This window comes from Lepidochelys kempii, chromosome 1 (genome assembly GCF_965140265.1).
Source record: "Lepidochelys kempii isolate rLepKem1 chromosome 1, rLepKem1.hap2, whole genome shotgun sequence".
In the NCBI taxonomy this organism is placed as follows: Eukaryota; Metazoa; Chordata; order Testudines; family Cheloniidae; genus Lepidochelys; species Lepidochelys kempii.
The window spans coordinates 268,425,205-268,442,391 of record NC_133256.1 but is presented as its reverse complement, the minus strand read 5'-3'; the positions used below and the strand labels follow the sequence as shown (position 1 = coordinate 268,442,391).

At 43.1% G+C, this 17,187-nt stretch overlaps 1 protein-coding gene across 1 annotated transcript in view; it reads right to left on the bottom strand.

Annotated features, from left to right (window-relative positions):
• The window catches only part of NDUFA12 (NADH:ubiquinone oxidoreductase subunit A12), a 35,884-nt gene extending 24,054 nt beyond the window's left edge, over positions 1–11,830 (bottom strand). Inside the window, exon 1 of the mRNA XM_073327528.1 lies at positions 11,282–11,830. Within this exon, the coding sequence (XP_073183629.1) occupies positions 11,282–11,370 (89 nt within the window). The 5' untranslated portion in view covers positions 11,371–11,830. The remainder of the gene's footprint in view (positions 1–11,281) is intronic.
• Between the last annotated feature and the right edge of the window lie 5,357 nt (positions 11,831–17,187).

Sequence of the window (17,187 nt, the reverse complement as noted above, 5' to 3'; positions counted from 1 at the left end):
AACATTTTGAGAGTATCTAATTATATAGATGCAATGTTTTGATTTATACAAAACTTTGTTCTCAAAGAGTTGTGGAATGCAGTCATTTTGCTTTGTGTTGTAGTTGCTGACACTGAAGAACTATGGAAGGATTGATATAGTAGGTTAAAAAATTAACCAGATTAAATTAGCAAATTCAAATAAACTGTGTTGAGCTTAGTTCAGTGCTATCTGAGAGTTTATTCACAAACAAAGCTTTCTGTTATAGCTGTTTTAGGTGATGGCTGTAAATAAAAGGAAATAAAATTTCAGACTGAAGTGTGCTTTTAAACGGACGGTATCACTTTAGGGAACTTCCTGCATTTTATTTAGCAGAACAGTAAGATTCGGGAGTCTGGTAAGAATTTTTTTTTTTTTTTAAATCAGCAGGTAGATTATAGAAATATACAACTAAACTACTGAGTGGAAAGGAGTAATTTTGGGTTAAAAATAGTAAACTCATTTTATTACATGTAATATCAAAAACTTAAAATTGCAGTGTAACAATATCTAAAATGGCATTTAGAGTTCAACAGATCAGGCATAGCCAGAAGGAACAAACTCCATGTTTAATAGATGTATACCATGATGTGTTTTCCCACGTGCAGTGATGAGGTACCATTCCCCTTAAACTGAACATTTTTAGTTTCCCCTTTTCTTTGAATGCTGCTAAATAGAATCACACAAGAAAGCGTTTTAGTGTGTGGTGCTTTATAGCCTATACACATATGAGGTATCACCAAGAATCAGACACACGGGATATATGCTGAAGCAGCTTCATTCTTTTAATTGGTATTGAATTGCCTCAAAAATCTTTAGAAATATTTCACCTGACAAAGTTCAGTCTTTTGTTCATAGAAGAGAAAAATTTCATGATACAATTTTTGTTTTCAATCTTCTAGATTTACACCTTTGATTTAGCTATCTAATATTTGGACCAGATGGATAAAAATATGCTGTAAGAATGTCAGAAATAGGCAAATGGATTTTTCTATAGCACAGGGTCTATGTTGAAACAATGTCCAACAGTTGGGGGTTGTTTGCTAAACTCAGTGTTAGTTTTATGCAAGTAAATGTTTCCTATGTCTGTTCAAAGTACGCCACCTTCTATATTCTCCAGAAAGCTTTACAAGACAACTGAACCAAATTTACCAGACTAAAATACCTATTTAAATGCCTGCCTCTATCACAGATGTGGGCAAACTACGGCCCGCAGGCCACATCCGGTCCGCGGGACCCTCCTGCCTGGACCCTGAGCTCCTGGCCCAGGAGGCTAGCCCCCGGCCCCTCCCCCCGCAGCCTCAGCTCACTGCGCCGCTGGCGCAATGCTCTTGGCAGCGGGGCTGTGAGCTCCTGGGGCAGCACAACAGCCGTGCCGCCAGCCACTGGTGCTCCAGGCAGCATGGTAAGGGGGAAGGGAGGGTTGGATAGAGGGTAGGGGAGTTTGGAGGGTGGTCAGAGGGCGGTGAACAGGGGGACTGAATGGGGGCAGGAGTCCTAGGGGGGCAGTCAGGGGGCGAGGGACGGGCCATGCCTGGCTGTTTGAGAAGAGAAAACCTCCCCTAAACAGCCCTCCATACAATTTCGGAAACCCAATGCGGCCCTCAGGCCAAAAAGTTTGCCCGCCCCTGCTCTATCAATTAATACTTTAAATTTAAGGTTATGCTTCCTATGAAGAGCCCAGGATTAGGATGAAAAAAAAATAGCTTTTTTAATACACATACAAAATAGGAAAATGTATCTGTGCTTACATGAAAGATTCCTTTCCTGAAGTAATAATATCCACAAATCTGTTACAATCAGTTCTTCAGCTCGTTTGCATACTTTCCCCAATTAAAAATTGTGTTAAATATACTTGGGGGGGGGGGGGGGAATTTCTTCTACTTCAGGGGATGGTAAATTCCACCTGTCAACAAACCCAGGTCTTTGGATGTCAATTTCCATCTCTGTTCTGATGATCCATTTTGTCTGCAAGTTGGCTTGATCTGTGGATCTTATTACTCAAAGAAAGGAAATTTTAAGGTAAGCACGGATTAAAGTTTCCTATTCTTTATGCTAAGGTCCATAGATCAATTTCAATAGTATTTTTATAGCAACGTGTCTCCAAGAGTACAAAGGCACCTTAAAATGTGGATATCCAAAATTATGTATAAATATATTTATCTTCTCCTGGTTACTAAGGTGTAGCAACTACCTGAATTAAAAATACAATATTGGGTCCCATCAGAAAAAGCTTCCAACTTCAAATTAAGAAACCAACAACAACGTGTCTGACTGGAGATAGTAGCCATTAGAAGGCCTACTCTAATGAATAGGAAGTGTACCACCACCTCATGCAGAGGTTCCTTCTGGGTAGTGCTGCAAGAAGAAGAATGAGGTTCTAAAGTCATGCTCTATGATTTAGTGGGGTTTTAGTAAGGTTGATGACTTGAAGTATTCAATGCTGGGATTTGTATAAAATCTTTTTCTTTAACATGCTGAGAACATTATACTACAGAGATTTGACCTGTTTGGGTATTCTTACACACCAACAATAAAGCCCTTCCACGGGCATCAAAACTATTATTTTACTAGTTATATATGGTAAGTAACTATGGACTTTGCACCAGCCAGTAGAATAAGTTATTTGTTGACTTTTCTTTTAGGTTATGTAAGAATAACTTCCTCCAAGTATACATTCTAAACTTGTTGGAGGACTAATCTTGCAATAGAGGACCTCCTCTGTGACACAGAGGCATCCAAAGATTGAATGGCGGGTTAATCAGGCCTGAGACCAGAGCCAGAAAGGCATAAATTCAATTTCTGCTTTCCCCTCATATTTTTTTCTTGTCCTGAGAGCTGCCATTCACCACCTCATATCCTATGTCCTGACACAGAGAAGCCATTAGGTGTGTTATTTACTGGTTTCCAGAGACAACTCCTGCCTGAAAGAATCTATCCGCAGGTTTGTTTTTTATTAAACAATATTTTACTATTTGATTCTCTGACTTGATTAGGACTGCTGACCTTCCTCCCTGAAGGAGGAAGGCTTCTCTTTGTGGTGGTGTGCATATGCACATCTAGAGGAATCAGCACGTCTATGGCCTAGTCTTTTCTGCACTTATCTGCCCTGCTGCAAACAGTGAAGGAGAGCAGGGGAAACAGCAGAGATTTTATTTTGCTTTTGGAAATTTGTCCCCCTAATCATGCTTCAGAGGGGGAGCAAAATTGGACTCCGAGATCAGAAATATTTTCAGAATGGCGGTTAGCGATCCCATCCTCAAAGAGGCTGGGCTTATTAGTCTCCCCACTTGGCTTTCCCTGGCCTGGGGCTCCAGAATGGGCTCCCTAGAAGGTCTACGCCTCTCTATTGCATGGAATTCACATAGGCCAGATAGGTCTGTTTCTCTTGGCAGTCTTAGCCTGGAATATGAGTAGAGATCCGTGTGCAGAAAGGCAGACCCTTGTAGTGGTGTGAGCAGAAGGGACCTAGGCCCAAAGACATCATTCTGCACTTTCCAGCATTGTCAGCATCTATGCTGTGTCCGGTGGTCTCCATCCATGACTCACAGGGAATTGGAGGGGGAAAACAAAGGAGGTTGCTAAGCTCCACAGTCTTAGGAAGGGACTACCAGGATTCAGGCATGATCTTCCATCTGGTGTGCTGACCTTCTAGCTTCACTCCCCTCACAAAAAGCCCTGCAGCAGGGAGTCCTGCTTGAGCCAGCTGCAGCTATGAAAGCAGAAAAACTGGAGGGAACTTCAGGGAGTGGGGCAGTCCTTTCCTGCCAGTAACGGACAGGTCTAGTTCTGCCCCAAGCTGCAGGCAGGCTGAACTACCTGTTGTAATATGTAATAGGTTTCAGAGTAGCAGCCGTGTTAGTCTGTATCCGCAAAAAGAAAAGGAGTACTTGTAGCACCTTAGAGACTAACAAATTTATTTGAGCATAAGCTTTCGTGATGCATCTGATGAAGTGAGCTGTAGCTCACAAAAGTTTATGCTCAAATAAACTGGTTAGTCTCTAAGGTGCCACAAGTACTCCTTTTCTTTCTGTTGTAATAGAGCTGTGAACCTCAACATGAAAAATGAGAAGGACAGAACAGTCATACAGAGTGAGCTGGATCTCTTGTTAAGCTGGGACCATTTAAACAAAATGCATTTTAATGGAGCCAAATGCCAGGACATACACCTACGATCAAAGAATGCAGGCCACACAAACAGAATGAAGGACTACATCCTGGAAAGCAGCAACTCTGAAAAGGATTAAAAGGTCATAGTGGATAAGCAATTCAACAGGATGTATAAATGGGAATAGGGTGGTGATTTTTCCTCTGTATATGGCACTGGTGATATCGATACTAGAATACGGTGTACAATTCTGGTGTTCACATTTTTAAAAAATTGCTGAAACATTTGAGAGGGTGCAGTGTAGAGCCAGAAAGGTGATTCAAGGGCTAGAAAAAATGCCTTAAAATGAGAGACTTAAAAAGCTCTGTCACAGCCCCCAGGTTTCCTACAGCCTGGGCTCGGATAACAGATTACTTCAAGGAACGTTGAGGAAGAATATCCAAGCAATCGCCACTAAGATCCTTCCTGTCCCACTAGTGAAGGAAGAGAAAAGATTCAGAAAGTGATGTACTGGCTAGGTAAGTGGTGTAAGGTGGAGGTTTTTGGTTTTGTGGAACATTCATCTGCCTTCTATGAGAAGAGAGGTCTGTATAATTTTGGACAGCCTCCAGCTCAGTAGAAGGGGAACCAACCTCCTTGGGGACAGGCTGGCTAGAGTATTCAGAAGGGGGTTAAACTAATAACAAAAGGGGAGGGTAAAAAGAGGGAAGATATGAGCACTCAGCACAAAATCAAGATGTTGAAAACAAATTGAATCAAGATGCTCAAGAACATGTAAAGAAGAAATTCTTTAATTACTTATACACCGATACTAGAAGCCTGGGTAACAAACAAAAGGAATTGCAATTGCTCATTTATGAAAATAAATTTGATGTAGTTGGTGTTACTGAAAGGTGGTGGGATGATCTGCATGACTGGAATGTTAAAATCAATTGTTATAACCTATTTAGGAAGGCTCAAGTGAGCAAAATGGGCCAGGGAGGGGGGACTCTTTCAAATATGGCGTTATCTGTTTCTGAGTCACTGATAACTCGGAAGAAAATTATCATGTATGCTTATGGATCAATGTCCTAACTGATAAAGCAAAAGTTGGGGTACTAGTTGCTGTCTATAATGTGCAGAGGGGGAAAAAAAACCAACCATGTGACCATGGAGGACTTCAGTTTGAGTGATATATGCTGGTAGTCTCAGGCTGGCAGTCTCATGCTGCCAATACTAAAACATCCTTGAAATTTCTAAACATTATGGAGGACAATTTCCTAATTTAAAAAGTGTTGCAGCCAACATGTGGGAATTCTTTATTATATCTTGTCTTAATAGACAAAGAGGAACTGTTCACAGAACTAAAAATTAATGGTGGTTAGGTACCAGTGATCATGACTTGATCACATTTATAATGTGCAAGCAGAATCAAGTCCAGATCTGCAATATATATACTTGGTGCTTTAACAGGGCTAATTTCACGAAGCTGAAAACAATTATGAGCCAAATGGCAAATTTTTATAGATACATAAATAACAAAATGAATATAAGTCAAAAGTTAGGAACCGTAGAAAACTGATAAGGGAAGCAATGAGGCACAAGGAGAAATCTATGGCCAACAGCATTAAAGACAATAAAAGGAGGTTTTTTAAAGTATACTAGGAACAAAAAGTCCTGACAATGGTATTTGTACATTGCTAGATAAAAATGGTAGAATTATCAATAATACTTCAGAATAGGCAGAAGTGTTCAATAAATATTTCTGTTCTGTATTGGGGGAAAAACAGAGGATAAAGGTCTCATTATAGGATGATGATAACACTTTCCATTCCACTAGTATTTCTGGAAGATGTTAAACAGAAGCTTCTGAAGTTGTGCATTTTTAAATCAGCAGGTCCAGATAAATTGCATCCAAGAGTTTTAAAAGAGCTAGCTCAGGAGCTTGCTGGACAGTTCATGTTGATTTTCAGTAAGTCGTGGAACACTGGGGAAGTTCCAGAAGACTGGAAGAAAGCTAATGTTGTGCCAATTTTTAAAAATGGTAAATGGGATGACCTAGGTAATTCTAGGCCTGTCAGTCTGACATTGACCCTGGGCAAGATAATGGAGTGGCTCATATGGGACTCAATTACTAAAGAATTAAAGGAAGGTAATGAAATTAATACAAATCAACATGGGTTTATGGAAAATAAATCCTATCAAACTAAATGATTTTTTTTTTAAATGAGATTACAAGTTTGGTAGAAGAGGTAATAGTGTTGACATAATATACTTTGACTTGGTACCGCCCAACATTTTGATTACAAAACTAGAATGATATAAAATGAATCCATTTAATGTGCAGCATGATAAAAACTGGCTAACTGATAGGTCTCAAAATGTGATTACAAATGGGGAATCATCATCAACCAGATGTATTTCCAGCGGGTCTGGGAGGGATCGGTCCTTGGTCCTACACTATTTTAAAATAACATGGGAAGAAAAAGTCACCACAGATAAAGTTTGCAGAGAAAACAAAAATTGGGGGAGTGGTAAATAATGAAGAGGACAACTCACTGATTCACAGCAATCTGGATTACTTGGTAAACTGGGTGTAGGGAAATAATATGTGTTTTAATACAGCTAAATATAAATGTATACATCTAGGAACAAAGAATGTAGGCCATACTTATATGATGGGGGACTCTAAGCTGAGAAGCAAGGACTCTGAAAGAGAATTGGAGGTTGTGGTGGACAATAAACTGAACTGAGCTCCCAGTGTGATGTTGTGGCCAAAAGAGCTAAGGTGCTCCCTCTATATTTGGCACTGCCGGGATACTGTGTCCAGTTCTGGTGCCCAGAATTCTAGAAGGATGTTGATAAATTGGAGAGGGTTCAGAGAAGTATACAAGAATGATTAAAGGGTTAGAAAACATGCTTTATGGTGATAAACTCAAAGAGCTCAATCTATTAAGCTTAACAAAGAAGGTTAAGGGATAACTTGATTACCATCTATCAGTATCTACATGGGGAACAAATATTTAATAATGGAGTTTTCAACCTAGCAGAGAAAGGTGTAACATGATCCAGCGGCTGGAAGTTGAAGCTAGAAAAAATTTAGATTGGAAATAAGATGTAAACGTTTAGCAGGGAGAGTAATTAATCATTGGAACAATTTACCAAGGGTCATGATGGACTCTCTATCATGACAATTTTTAAATCAAGATTGAATGTTTTTCTAAAAGATCTGCTCTAGGAATTATTTTGTGGAAGTTCTATGGCCCGTGTTACACAGGAGGTCAGACTACATCATCATAATGGTCTCTTCTGGCCTTGGAATCTATAACTGCTGCCATCACCAGCCTTTGCACTTGGAAGGCTCCCTCGCTCTGCTTCCTTACTGCAAGGACTCTGTCCCTAGGTGCTCTTTGAAGGCCACTGCAGGAAAAAATCAGTCACTACAGCTCCACTCCAAACTTGGTTAGCAAACTCTTACTGTGTTACTTCTAATTAAGCTCACGAAGAACTCATTCGCTGTTCATCTAGAGGTTCCCTTTTACTCTCTCAAGCACAGGAAAGTCTTACTACAGATCCAAGTTCAGATTTCTTTCTCAGAAACTGTTGGATTCTACGTCCTCTGAATTTGGTCTCAATTCCACCTTCCTGATAGCCTGGACGCCTACAGTCCCTGATGAACTACTGTCTGGTATCCTGAGAATCCATTCCTGGCACCTTCAGCTAGGTCCCAGAAAACCACCCTTTTAGCTGGCAAGCCCCAACTCTCCTTGATGGCTCCTGGTATCCAAATGGATCTTTACAGGGAGTCCTAAGATGTTAAGACCCCATCTCATGTCCAACCACAGGTTTTACTTTGCACAACCCCATATGTAAAATAACATTAATTCACCACATTCTCCACAAGCTCAATCTACTTAGTTTACCAAGAAGATGATCAAGGGGTTACTTAATTATGGAGTACAGTTACCTTCACCGTACTAAAGACCTCTTTAATCTAGCAGAGTAAGGCACAGCAAGAACTGACGGCTGGAAGCTGAAGCCAGACAAATTCAAATTATAAGTAAGGCACAAATTTTTAACAGTGAGGTTGATTAATCATTGGCTGAAACTACTGAAGGAAGTGATGGATTCTCTATCTCCTGACGTTTGCCTGGATGCCTTTCTGAAAGATACATTTTAGTCAAACACAAACTATTGGGCTCAATAGAGGAGTAACTGGATGAAATTCTATCACCAGTGTTACAAAGAAGGAAACACTAGATGATTTAAAGGTCCCTTCTGGTCATAAAAATCTATGAATCATATGAAACCCAGCAAAGATACAAAGTTGGTAGTATAATGAAAGAAAACAGTTACAAGTTTCCTCATCCTGTATCAGGAAAACACTGTATGCTCTCCTCTAATTTTAGTCCATTTATATGATCCAATCCAGGTCCTTATTAGTATACTGATAGTACCCAGCATGTGTTATTTTCAATAATGAAAAATATTATAGGAAAACTACAGTTTGAAATACATTTCGTCAATAAGAATGGATTCTGAAACTGATCCTATTAAAAACAAGATTAACATACAAATACTAATAAAGAATATAGTGCCTTTCAGATGAAGTTCTCAAAGCCCTTCATGAACATTCAAACAAGATTCATAATACTTTGAAACAAGCATGATTATTTTACTCTGAAGATAATTCCTCTGTCACTGCACGGAAAATCTATTTTAGGTAACATGGAGCTTAGAAGTAATTTTCCAATACTTTTCACCTTTAACTCAAAAAGACTATCTCCACAACTTCCCTGTTCACTGAATATACTGCGTCCATGGAGACAACACTGTAGAAGTGGAGGGCACAGCCAGGCATCCTTGCAACCTTTTTAGAGCAACAGCCTGCAATTATGGGGTACCCCTTTTAATTGACTTAGTTCCTCTCCACCTCCAGAATCTGTATTTAAAGATTGTTTCCAGAAAGAGGAAGGGAGGAGGAGCATCACAGTAGCTCAGTGAGGGAAAATCATCCAATTTTCTCATTCATGGCATTGCCTCCACAGAGCCCTGCTATAGATCACCAGCTAACAGTGACCATCTGTCAGGACCCCAGCTACAGGACACAGGTCAAGGCCGGGGCCTGGGATAGAGGGAACATGGTCCAAATTCAGTCTAGAGGATCAAGGCAAAAAACAACAAGCTGTTCCAGTGTCACACCATAGGATCAGGTTGGAGTTGAGGTCAATGAGCTGCACTGGTCAGAGCCAAGTGAGTCAGCTGAAATAGGGTTAATGGAACAGAGTCAGGGCAAGGAGTCAGGAGCAGAGCAGGGGACCAGGAATCAAAAGCAGGACCAGATTTCAGGATCAGGGCTGGGGCCAAAAACCAGGAGTAAGGTAAGGTATCAGGAATGCACAGCAGGGTCCATTTGCAGAACCAAAACATGGATCTGCCTAGTTGAACAGATAGCCTGCAGGTGTTTCCTCAAGACCTTGAATAGCACACCTGAGCCAATCAGGGAACATCTGTGGGCATGACAACTAGTGGAGCTTGGCCCCACAAGCCTCACAGCCCATTGACCGGATGCAGCTGTCACTCAGGGACCAACAGTCCCAAGTTCTAGCCCCACAGATCCTCACACCTTCCCTGATGACCCGTACTAGTTCAACAGCAATTACTGTGCTCTTGGTGCAATATCAAGAAAATAATGATCCATGAAGATAGGAACCAAACCCCACATAGGAGGCCAACAGATTTTAGATAAAGGGACATTTCAGATGCATGCCATTGACTGTCATTCCCCTAGCTGAAGGAGTCCTAAGATATTCAGGCACAAGAACACCATATAGGTACTCAGCAGCGAATGCATCATTTCTCCACTTCATCTTTGAGCTGAAATGGCTGGACATACAGACGTCTCCAAAAGCCACAAATCATTTCTGGCCTTTCTAAACAGCTTAGTCTTGTCTTAATAGTAGCTAAAAACACCTAGGATGTTTAAGGCTCTGGGGCTTTTGAAGGAAGACAGTGATAACCTTTAAGAAAAATACAATTCAAGTCAGAAAGCTGGAGGCCTGAACATTATGGAATATTGTATAAGGTAGCTTGGCTGTCCGAACCCTTTCTCTGATCATGTTGGCTGTGGTAATGGCTACCAGAAATGAGCAGTGTTAAGAGGTGCTACAGAAAGCAAGACCCCAAGGGCTAACAGGAACTTCCTATTAGATTTGTTACCAAATTCAAGTTGTGAAAATCAGTAGGCTCCCACTTGGGAATGTCTGTTAGGCCTTTTAAAAATTGTTTCAAAGTATTTTATAGCCTTGGTCTGTGAAATGTTGGGTTCAAGGGAATCGTGCACACTTGCTATCTATCAACTACTGTTTAAAAGGTGCTGTGGCAACTCTTACAGCAGTGCGCTCTATGAAGTCACATGAAGAAAGAAAATGTTCTCGGTTATGCCCAACAGAAAACAATTGACTCTAATGGACCCTATCTTGAAGCTTACAAGAGTATGCCTTGAGTGCCCTGTTTTCCTGCCTAGAGGACCTATTGAGGCCCCTTCCAGTCCTACACTTCTATGGCTATGTCCACACCGGCGCTTATGTCGGTATAGCATATGTCACTCGGGGGGGGGGGGGAATGATTTATTCATCCCCCTGGGCAACATAAGTTATGACAACATAAGCTGTTGCTTAGATATAGCCAAAGAAGTGTAGGACTGGAAGGGACCTCAGTAGTCACCTAAGCAGGAAAATAGGGCACTCAAGGCAGGAAGCACCACAAAGCAGCGCCAACACAGACCTCGCTTACCCTCCCTTACCAGGATAGTTCATTTACCAGTCCAAAGGAGTTACTCGCCCAGGCTAAGGGAGGGGGGAAGAAGGTACTTCAAGGCTGCTCGATAACAAGCCCCCAAACCCCACTCCACGGGGCTCCCTGGGGGCGGGGAGCGCCTGAAGCCAAAGCGAGTAACCCCCCGGCCCCCAGCACGGCAGGCACCTCCCCAGACAGACGAGCCCCCCCGCGCAGCCCGGGGACGCTCCAGTCCCCCCGTAGGGCTGGGACAGCCCCGCTCCCCGGGCACCAGAGGTCGAGGGCTCCCTGCCCCAAGGTCACTCCCGTTCCCGGGGGTGTCACTAGCCGGCCCCAGACACGGGGAAGGGGGAGGGGGGAGGAAAGGGCGCTTCGTACCTGAGCAGCTGCCAGAGGGCGCCGCGGAGGCCGCCATGACCCCCGAGCTGCTGCAGCGCCCGCCTCAGCACCCGCACGTACTCCGCCATCTTGGCGGGCGGCCGCCGCTGGGCCCGGACGCAGCCGCGACCGACAGTTCCGGGCGACCTGGTTTCCGGCAGGGGCAGGCAGCGCCGCCCGCCGCGCCCCTCAAGTCCGATGTAGCCGGGCCGGCGGCTGAGGGCAGCGCGCCCCCCTCACCCTGCCCGGCGGGACTGGGGCCGGGGCTACCCTGGCCGCGACTCAGGCGCGCTGCCCGTTGACTAGCGGCCCGGCGCCGGCAGCGCTCCTGGGCAGCCAGTCCGGTGCCACGGGCTCCCGTCCGTCCGCGCCGGCCGATCGGGGAGCCCGCTGGCGGGGAAGCGTAGAGGCCCGTCGATGCTCACGTTAGTGTTTGTATCAGGGCCTAGCTTCATCTCCGCGCTCAGGACGTTCTTTATCCATCCGCAGCCAGCCCGCTGCGGGGCCGCGTTTGCCCCGGGCATCCAGGGCTGCCGTCACCGAAACCCCGCCCGGAGCTTTTTCCTTTTTGCAGCCCCTAGGATTGATTTCAAGAAGAGGAGGACTTGTGGCACCTTAGAGACCGACCAATTTATTTGAGCGTGAGCTTTCGTGAGCTACAGCTCACTTCCTCGGATGCATGCAGTGAGCTGTAGCTCACGAAAGCTCATGCTCAAATAAATTGGTCGGTCTCTAAGGTGCCACAAGTCCTCCTTTTCTTTTTGCGGATACAGACTAACACGGCTGCTACTCTGAAACCTATGATTTATAACCGCACTGTGCCAACTCTAGGGACCAATTTCATGTGCTTACCTCACCGGCACGTCCCCTGCTTTTGTTTAGACAACAGAATAAGATACTTTAAGCAGAGGGCGTAGAAGAGCACTGCCCGCTTTCCTTCAACTAGAATACGATGCCAGTACAATGCAATATTCATAGTCAGTTTCATACAGCCACAGAAATTCAGAGCTAAAATGTCTATCACAAACTGCCCATGAGAGCGCGGAGGAGCATTGGTGACTTTCTTCAGCATGAGAAATCCCTTTATTTTTCCAGCTAGGGAGAAAAAGAACAAGGTAGTAGGTGACTTAGGATATGGTCTTCTCTGCACTACGGAGTTTTGTCAACGCAAGTTAAGTCGACAATCAAAAACCAGTATAAATACATTGCTTGTGCATTTTCTCACTATGCTCCTTCTGTTGGCAGAGCACATCCACATGTGGTGCTCTAGCATCAACAATGAGAGCAGTGCACTGTGGGTAGCTATCCCACGCTGCTACTCAATGCTACTCTACTGCAGCTAGAAGTTGTGGGAAGGTGGAGTGGATTGCAGTGCATCGTGTGTGGGCTCAAAGTCCCATGGTACAGTTCTTTCTGTCCTAGCACTCCATGGGCTTTTAACTGCATTTTCTGATATTTTTCAACAGCTCCTGTTTACTGTGCACCCACTGTCTCCCACCGATAGATCCCAACTGCCCTCTACTGTTGTAGTCACTTTTATGAATACATCACAGATGGTCATGCATTACATCATGAGCTCCCAATCTGAACAGGAATCAGAGTTGCCTGACCTGGAAAGAAACAACACCAGATTACTTTTGGCATTCACGGAGCAGCTGAACATGGTGGACCATTGCTTTTGGCCTCGGGAAGCAAGCACTGAGTGGTGGGATCGCATCATTATGCCGGTCTCAGATGATGAGCAGTGGTTCAGAACTTTCAGATGCAGAAAGCCACCTTCCTGGAATTGAATGCAGAGCTCACCCAGCACTGCAGCGCAAGGACACCAAAATGAGAGCTGCCCTCTTGGTGGAGAAGCACACGGCAATCGCTGTGTAGAAGCTGGCAACTCCAGACTGCTACCGGTTGGCTGCAAATCAGTTTAGAGTCAGGAAGTCTACACTTGGGGCTGCATTAATGCAAGTGTCCAGGGCCATTAATCGCATCCTGCTATGAAGAACTGTAACTCTTGGCAATGTGCTTGAAATAGTGGATGGCTTTGCAACAATGGGATTCCCTAACTGCGGAGGAGTGATAGATGGAATATATATTCCTGTTTTGGCCCCAGACCATCTTGCGATGGAGTACATCAATAGAAAGGGGTGCGTCTTCTCTATGGTATTGCAGGTGCTTGTGGATCACCATGGGCATTTCACAGACATCAACGCAGGGTGGTCCAGGAAAGTCCATGACACACGTATCTTCAGGAACAGGGATCTGTACAGAAAGCTCCAAGAAGGGACTTTCTTTCTATACCAGAAGATTCCAGTGAGGAATGTTGAAATGCCCATAGTGATCTTGGGAGACTCAGTGTACCCCTTACTACCATGGCTCATGAAGCCTTACACAGGAAACCTGGACAGCAGCAAGGAGCACTTCAACAATAGGCTGAGCAGATGCAGAATTACCATAGAATGTGCCTTTGGCAGATTAAAAGCATGCTGGTGCTGCGTTTACGGCAGGTTAGACCTAAATGAGGAAAACATTCCCCTAGTCACAGCAGCCTGCTGCATGCTCCATAATATTTGTGAGGTTAAGGGTGAAAAGTTTACCCCAGAGTGAAGCGCCGAGGCAGATTACCCAGCTTCTGAATTTGAGCAGACAGATACCAGTCTATTAGAGGGGCACAACAGAGGGCTATTCGAATCAGGGAGGCTTTGAGGCAACATTTTGACAATGAGCACCAGTAATGTCCTTCTATACAGCACTCTGCCATGTTTTGTTAACATGCATCTTGCATAAAAATTATTATGAGTCCTGACCAGGATTTGTAGTCAGCAAATGGTCAAATTGCCACTATGTATTACTACCAGCAGCAACCACCACATGTAGGAGACAAACAAAGATTGTTTGTTTTTATTAAATACCAATTTACACTCACAAAAGGCTTGGTGAGAAGGGAGATAGTGCAGGCTGTCATAGCTGTGTGTAAATCCAACTATCATTATGGAAGCTGTCCAAAGGAGTGGAGTGAATGGGGTACTGAGACATTCCAGGAAGTTGCAAAGAATGTGTGAGAGGAGTTGGGGAGGGCATGGAAAGCAGTTCTTATTGGCTGCTGGGGAGTGGGGTGAGGGATGAGCATGCATGTGTTCTTCCTGGAGCATGATTGGGGACTTCAACATCTCTGTTTTCTCCATTATCATCTGCTTCTGGCCCTTTACAATGCGCTCCATCACTCTCCTTTCTGTCCTGCCTTTCTATTTTAAATTTGTCCTTCAGGGTCTCTCTCCACTCCCTCCGTTCTCTTTTTTCACCCTTTGAGGATTGGAGCACCTTTTGGAACATGTCCTGCTTGCTCTGCCTTCATCGCTTCCTTATCTAGCGGAAGCACTCCGCTGGTGTAGGGGTTTCCTCTGAAGGCCACATCCGCAGGAGCATAAGCAACAATACACAGAAGCATGACTGCTAGTTCACATGCAGCATTGAATCATTATGGTAAAATGCACCTCTTTTAACATATCAATCGCTTTCTCATTGTCCCTTGGCAAGCACACATCTCAGTGAACACCCTAAACATGGTGAGTTCGGCATGGGTGGGGTTTTGGTTGTTCAAGATGGGGCAGGGGATTGGTGCAGGCAACTAGGAACAATATAGTAAATTCTGCCACCATTTACACAGGCAGGTGTTACTGAAGCTGATATCTCACTCCTGGGTGCATCTCCTGTACACGTGCGGCTTCAGACCCGGTCCCTAGGCTGCTTGCCTGTGTGCGCTTTGGTCCCCACACAAGTGATTGTCGAGTTGCATAAGAAAATTTTCTACAATGGGAGAAGGGACAAAGCAGCTCTACCAATGAACCTTCAGCAGAGGATTGGCAAATACCTCCAGGAAAGTTTCCTAGAGATCTCTCTGGAGGATTCCTGTGAAATCTTGGTGTGAATAATGGCACTGCTTAGCTGTACAGGGGAATGTGGAGCACACTCAAACACAGCTAGTCTTGTATATTTTTATTCCTTCACCCACTTCTAGAATATACAAAGCAAAGGACAGCTCTACCTCATGTAACCAAGCAGCATCAACTCAAAAAGATCACTTACCAGAGTGTTTTTTTCACACCCCTGAGCAACAAAAGTTTTGCCAACAAAAGTGCTAGTGTAGACAAAGCCTTAGTTTATAAGCAGTGATTCCTGAAACAAACAAAAAAAAATCAAATATTGTCAAAATTTATGCTTCTGATTCTGAAAAATGAACACAGCACCGAAGAGCCCACTCCACTAACTAGAGACCCATACTCTTGTTTGTTCCCATAGACACTAATACACTTATATCAAATTATTTGCATTTTTAGATTTAAGCCTCCTATGAAGCTTTCGTGAAACAATCTGAATGTATTAAAACTATGCTCAGTTAATTGTAAACTAACTGGGCAGGAATGTAGGTCTTGTTAAAATTAACATTCTGGAGTATTCTGTCTTCTGTAATTTTACGTTTACAGTTCTCCCCAGTTTTGGTACAACAAACTGTGGCACAACCAGATTTGGGTTACAAATATGGATCTCCAATTTTAAATACTAGAACTCAGATTCACGTGGCACCAACAACATTTCAGCCTCTTGCTCCTATTCTTGCCTTTGACGTTTATATTTGGGATCAATCAGCAAAAAGGTCCTATAGCTTCTTTAAATCATATTTTGATTTTTCTCTTTGTGCTAGTTCTTTCTAATTAGATCAAGCCAAATTTCTAGAGACTGTGACTTTAGCATGATCTGTTTGTAATTTCTCTAGTCCCTCTAAAACCTCCTTAAATTGCTGGTAATTTTAATGCCTGTCCAGAGCATGGAAAATGCATGGTATTATTTTGCTCAAATTCCTCCTGTGCTCAGTGGAAATTTCAGCATATTTAAAGTAGCTGAATGCAAATGCCGGCACACAGTCTTTGGAAATCTGGAGTATCAATGCTCCCTTGTCAGTAAACCAACTGTAAGTCTGATGGTGGTTCTGGAAGAAATTTTGAACTTCTGCAATGTGCTCCAAGACTGTTAGGTATTACCTCTTTTTCAAAAAGGTTTACAGAGTATACCAAACACCAACACCTCAGAATGTTAATATAATTGCACTTAAATTCCATTTTTGGTGGGTTTGTTTTATTTTTGTTGTCTGAGCAAATGGTAAAGAACTTGACATAATTTTCTCAGCATTCTTGAATGGTATCTTCAGCAAGCTGGACACAATAGCCTGTGGTTTTGTTTTCAGATGTAGAATCAATTGCATTAAGTAGGAATATTTTTCAAAGAACAGTTACTTCTGAATGAAACAGATGATGCGCTCCAGGAAAGCCTGGAATATGGATTTAAGTTATTACCATGCCTTTATGACTAATCCCATGAAAAAAGTCACATAGGATCCTGTGTGTTCTGCTCTTCCACTGAAATGGCATTTTATGCAGTGGCATATTTGATCTAGAAAAGAATAAGTAAATTAAATTTTCTTCACTTTTTTGAGATTCTCTGTCACTGTGGACCAATGCTAGATAACATTTACATTTTATTTTAAAACAACTTTTCATTGTTTCACCCATTCTACTATTTATTTCCTACCACTAACTTTAGGCACATTAAATCAGATAAATTCTCACTGTGAAATCTGCCAATCACTAAAGTCTCTTTTGCAGTATTAATCAGTAGCTTTAATATTTACTGGTTAGACTGAGAAACAACTATCTTCAGACACACTGAAGTCTGAAAAATAAGACATTATCACATGTCCTGCACACCCTCTTGAACTTTCAAGAAGCTAGTGAACCAAGTCCCCTATAAACATCACAACTCCCCTCATTTCTCTCTTCAATATCCTGTGACAGTTAATTCCACTCATTAACCATGGCTATTTCTCCAATCAAATGACTCCACCCATTCTACTTTTC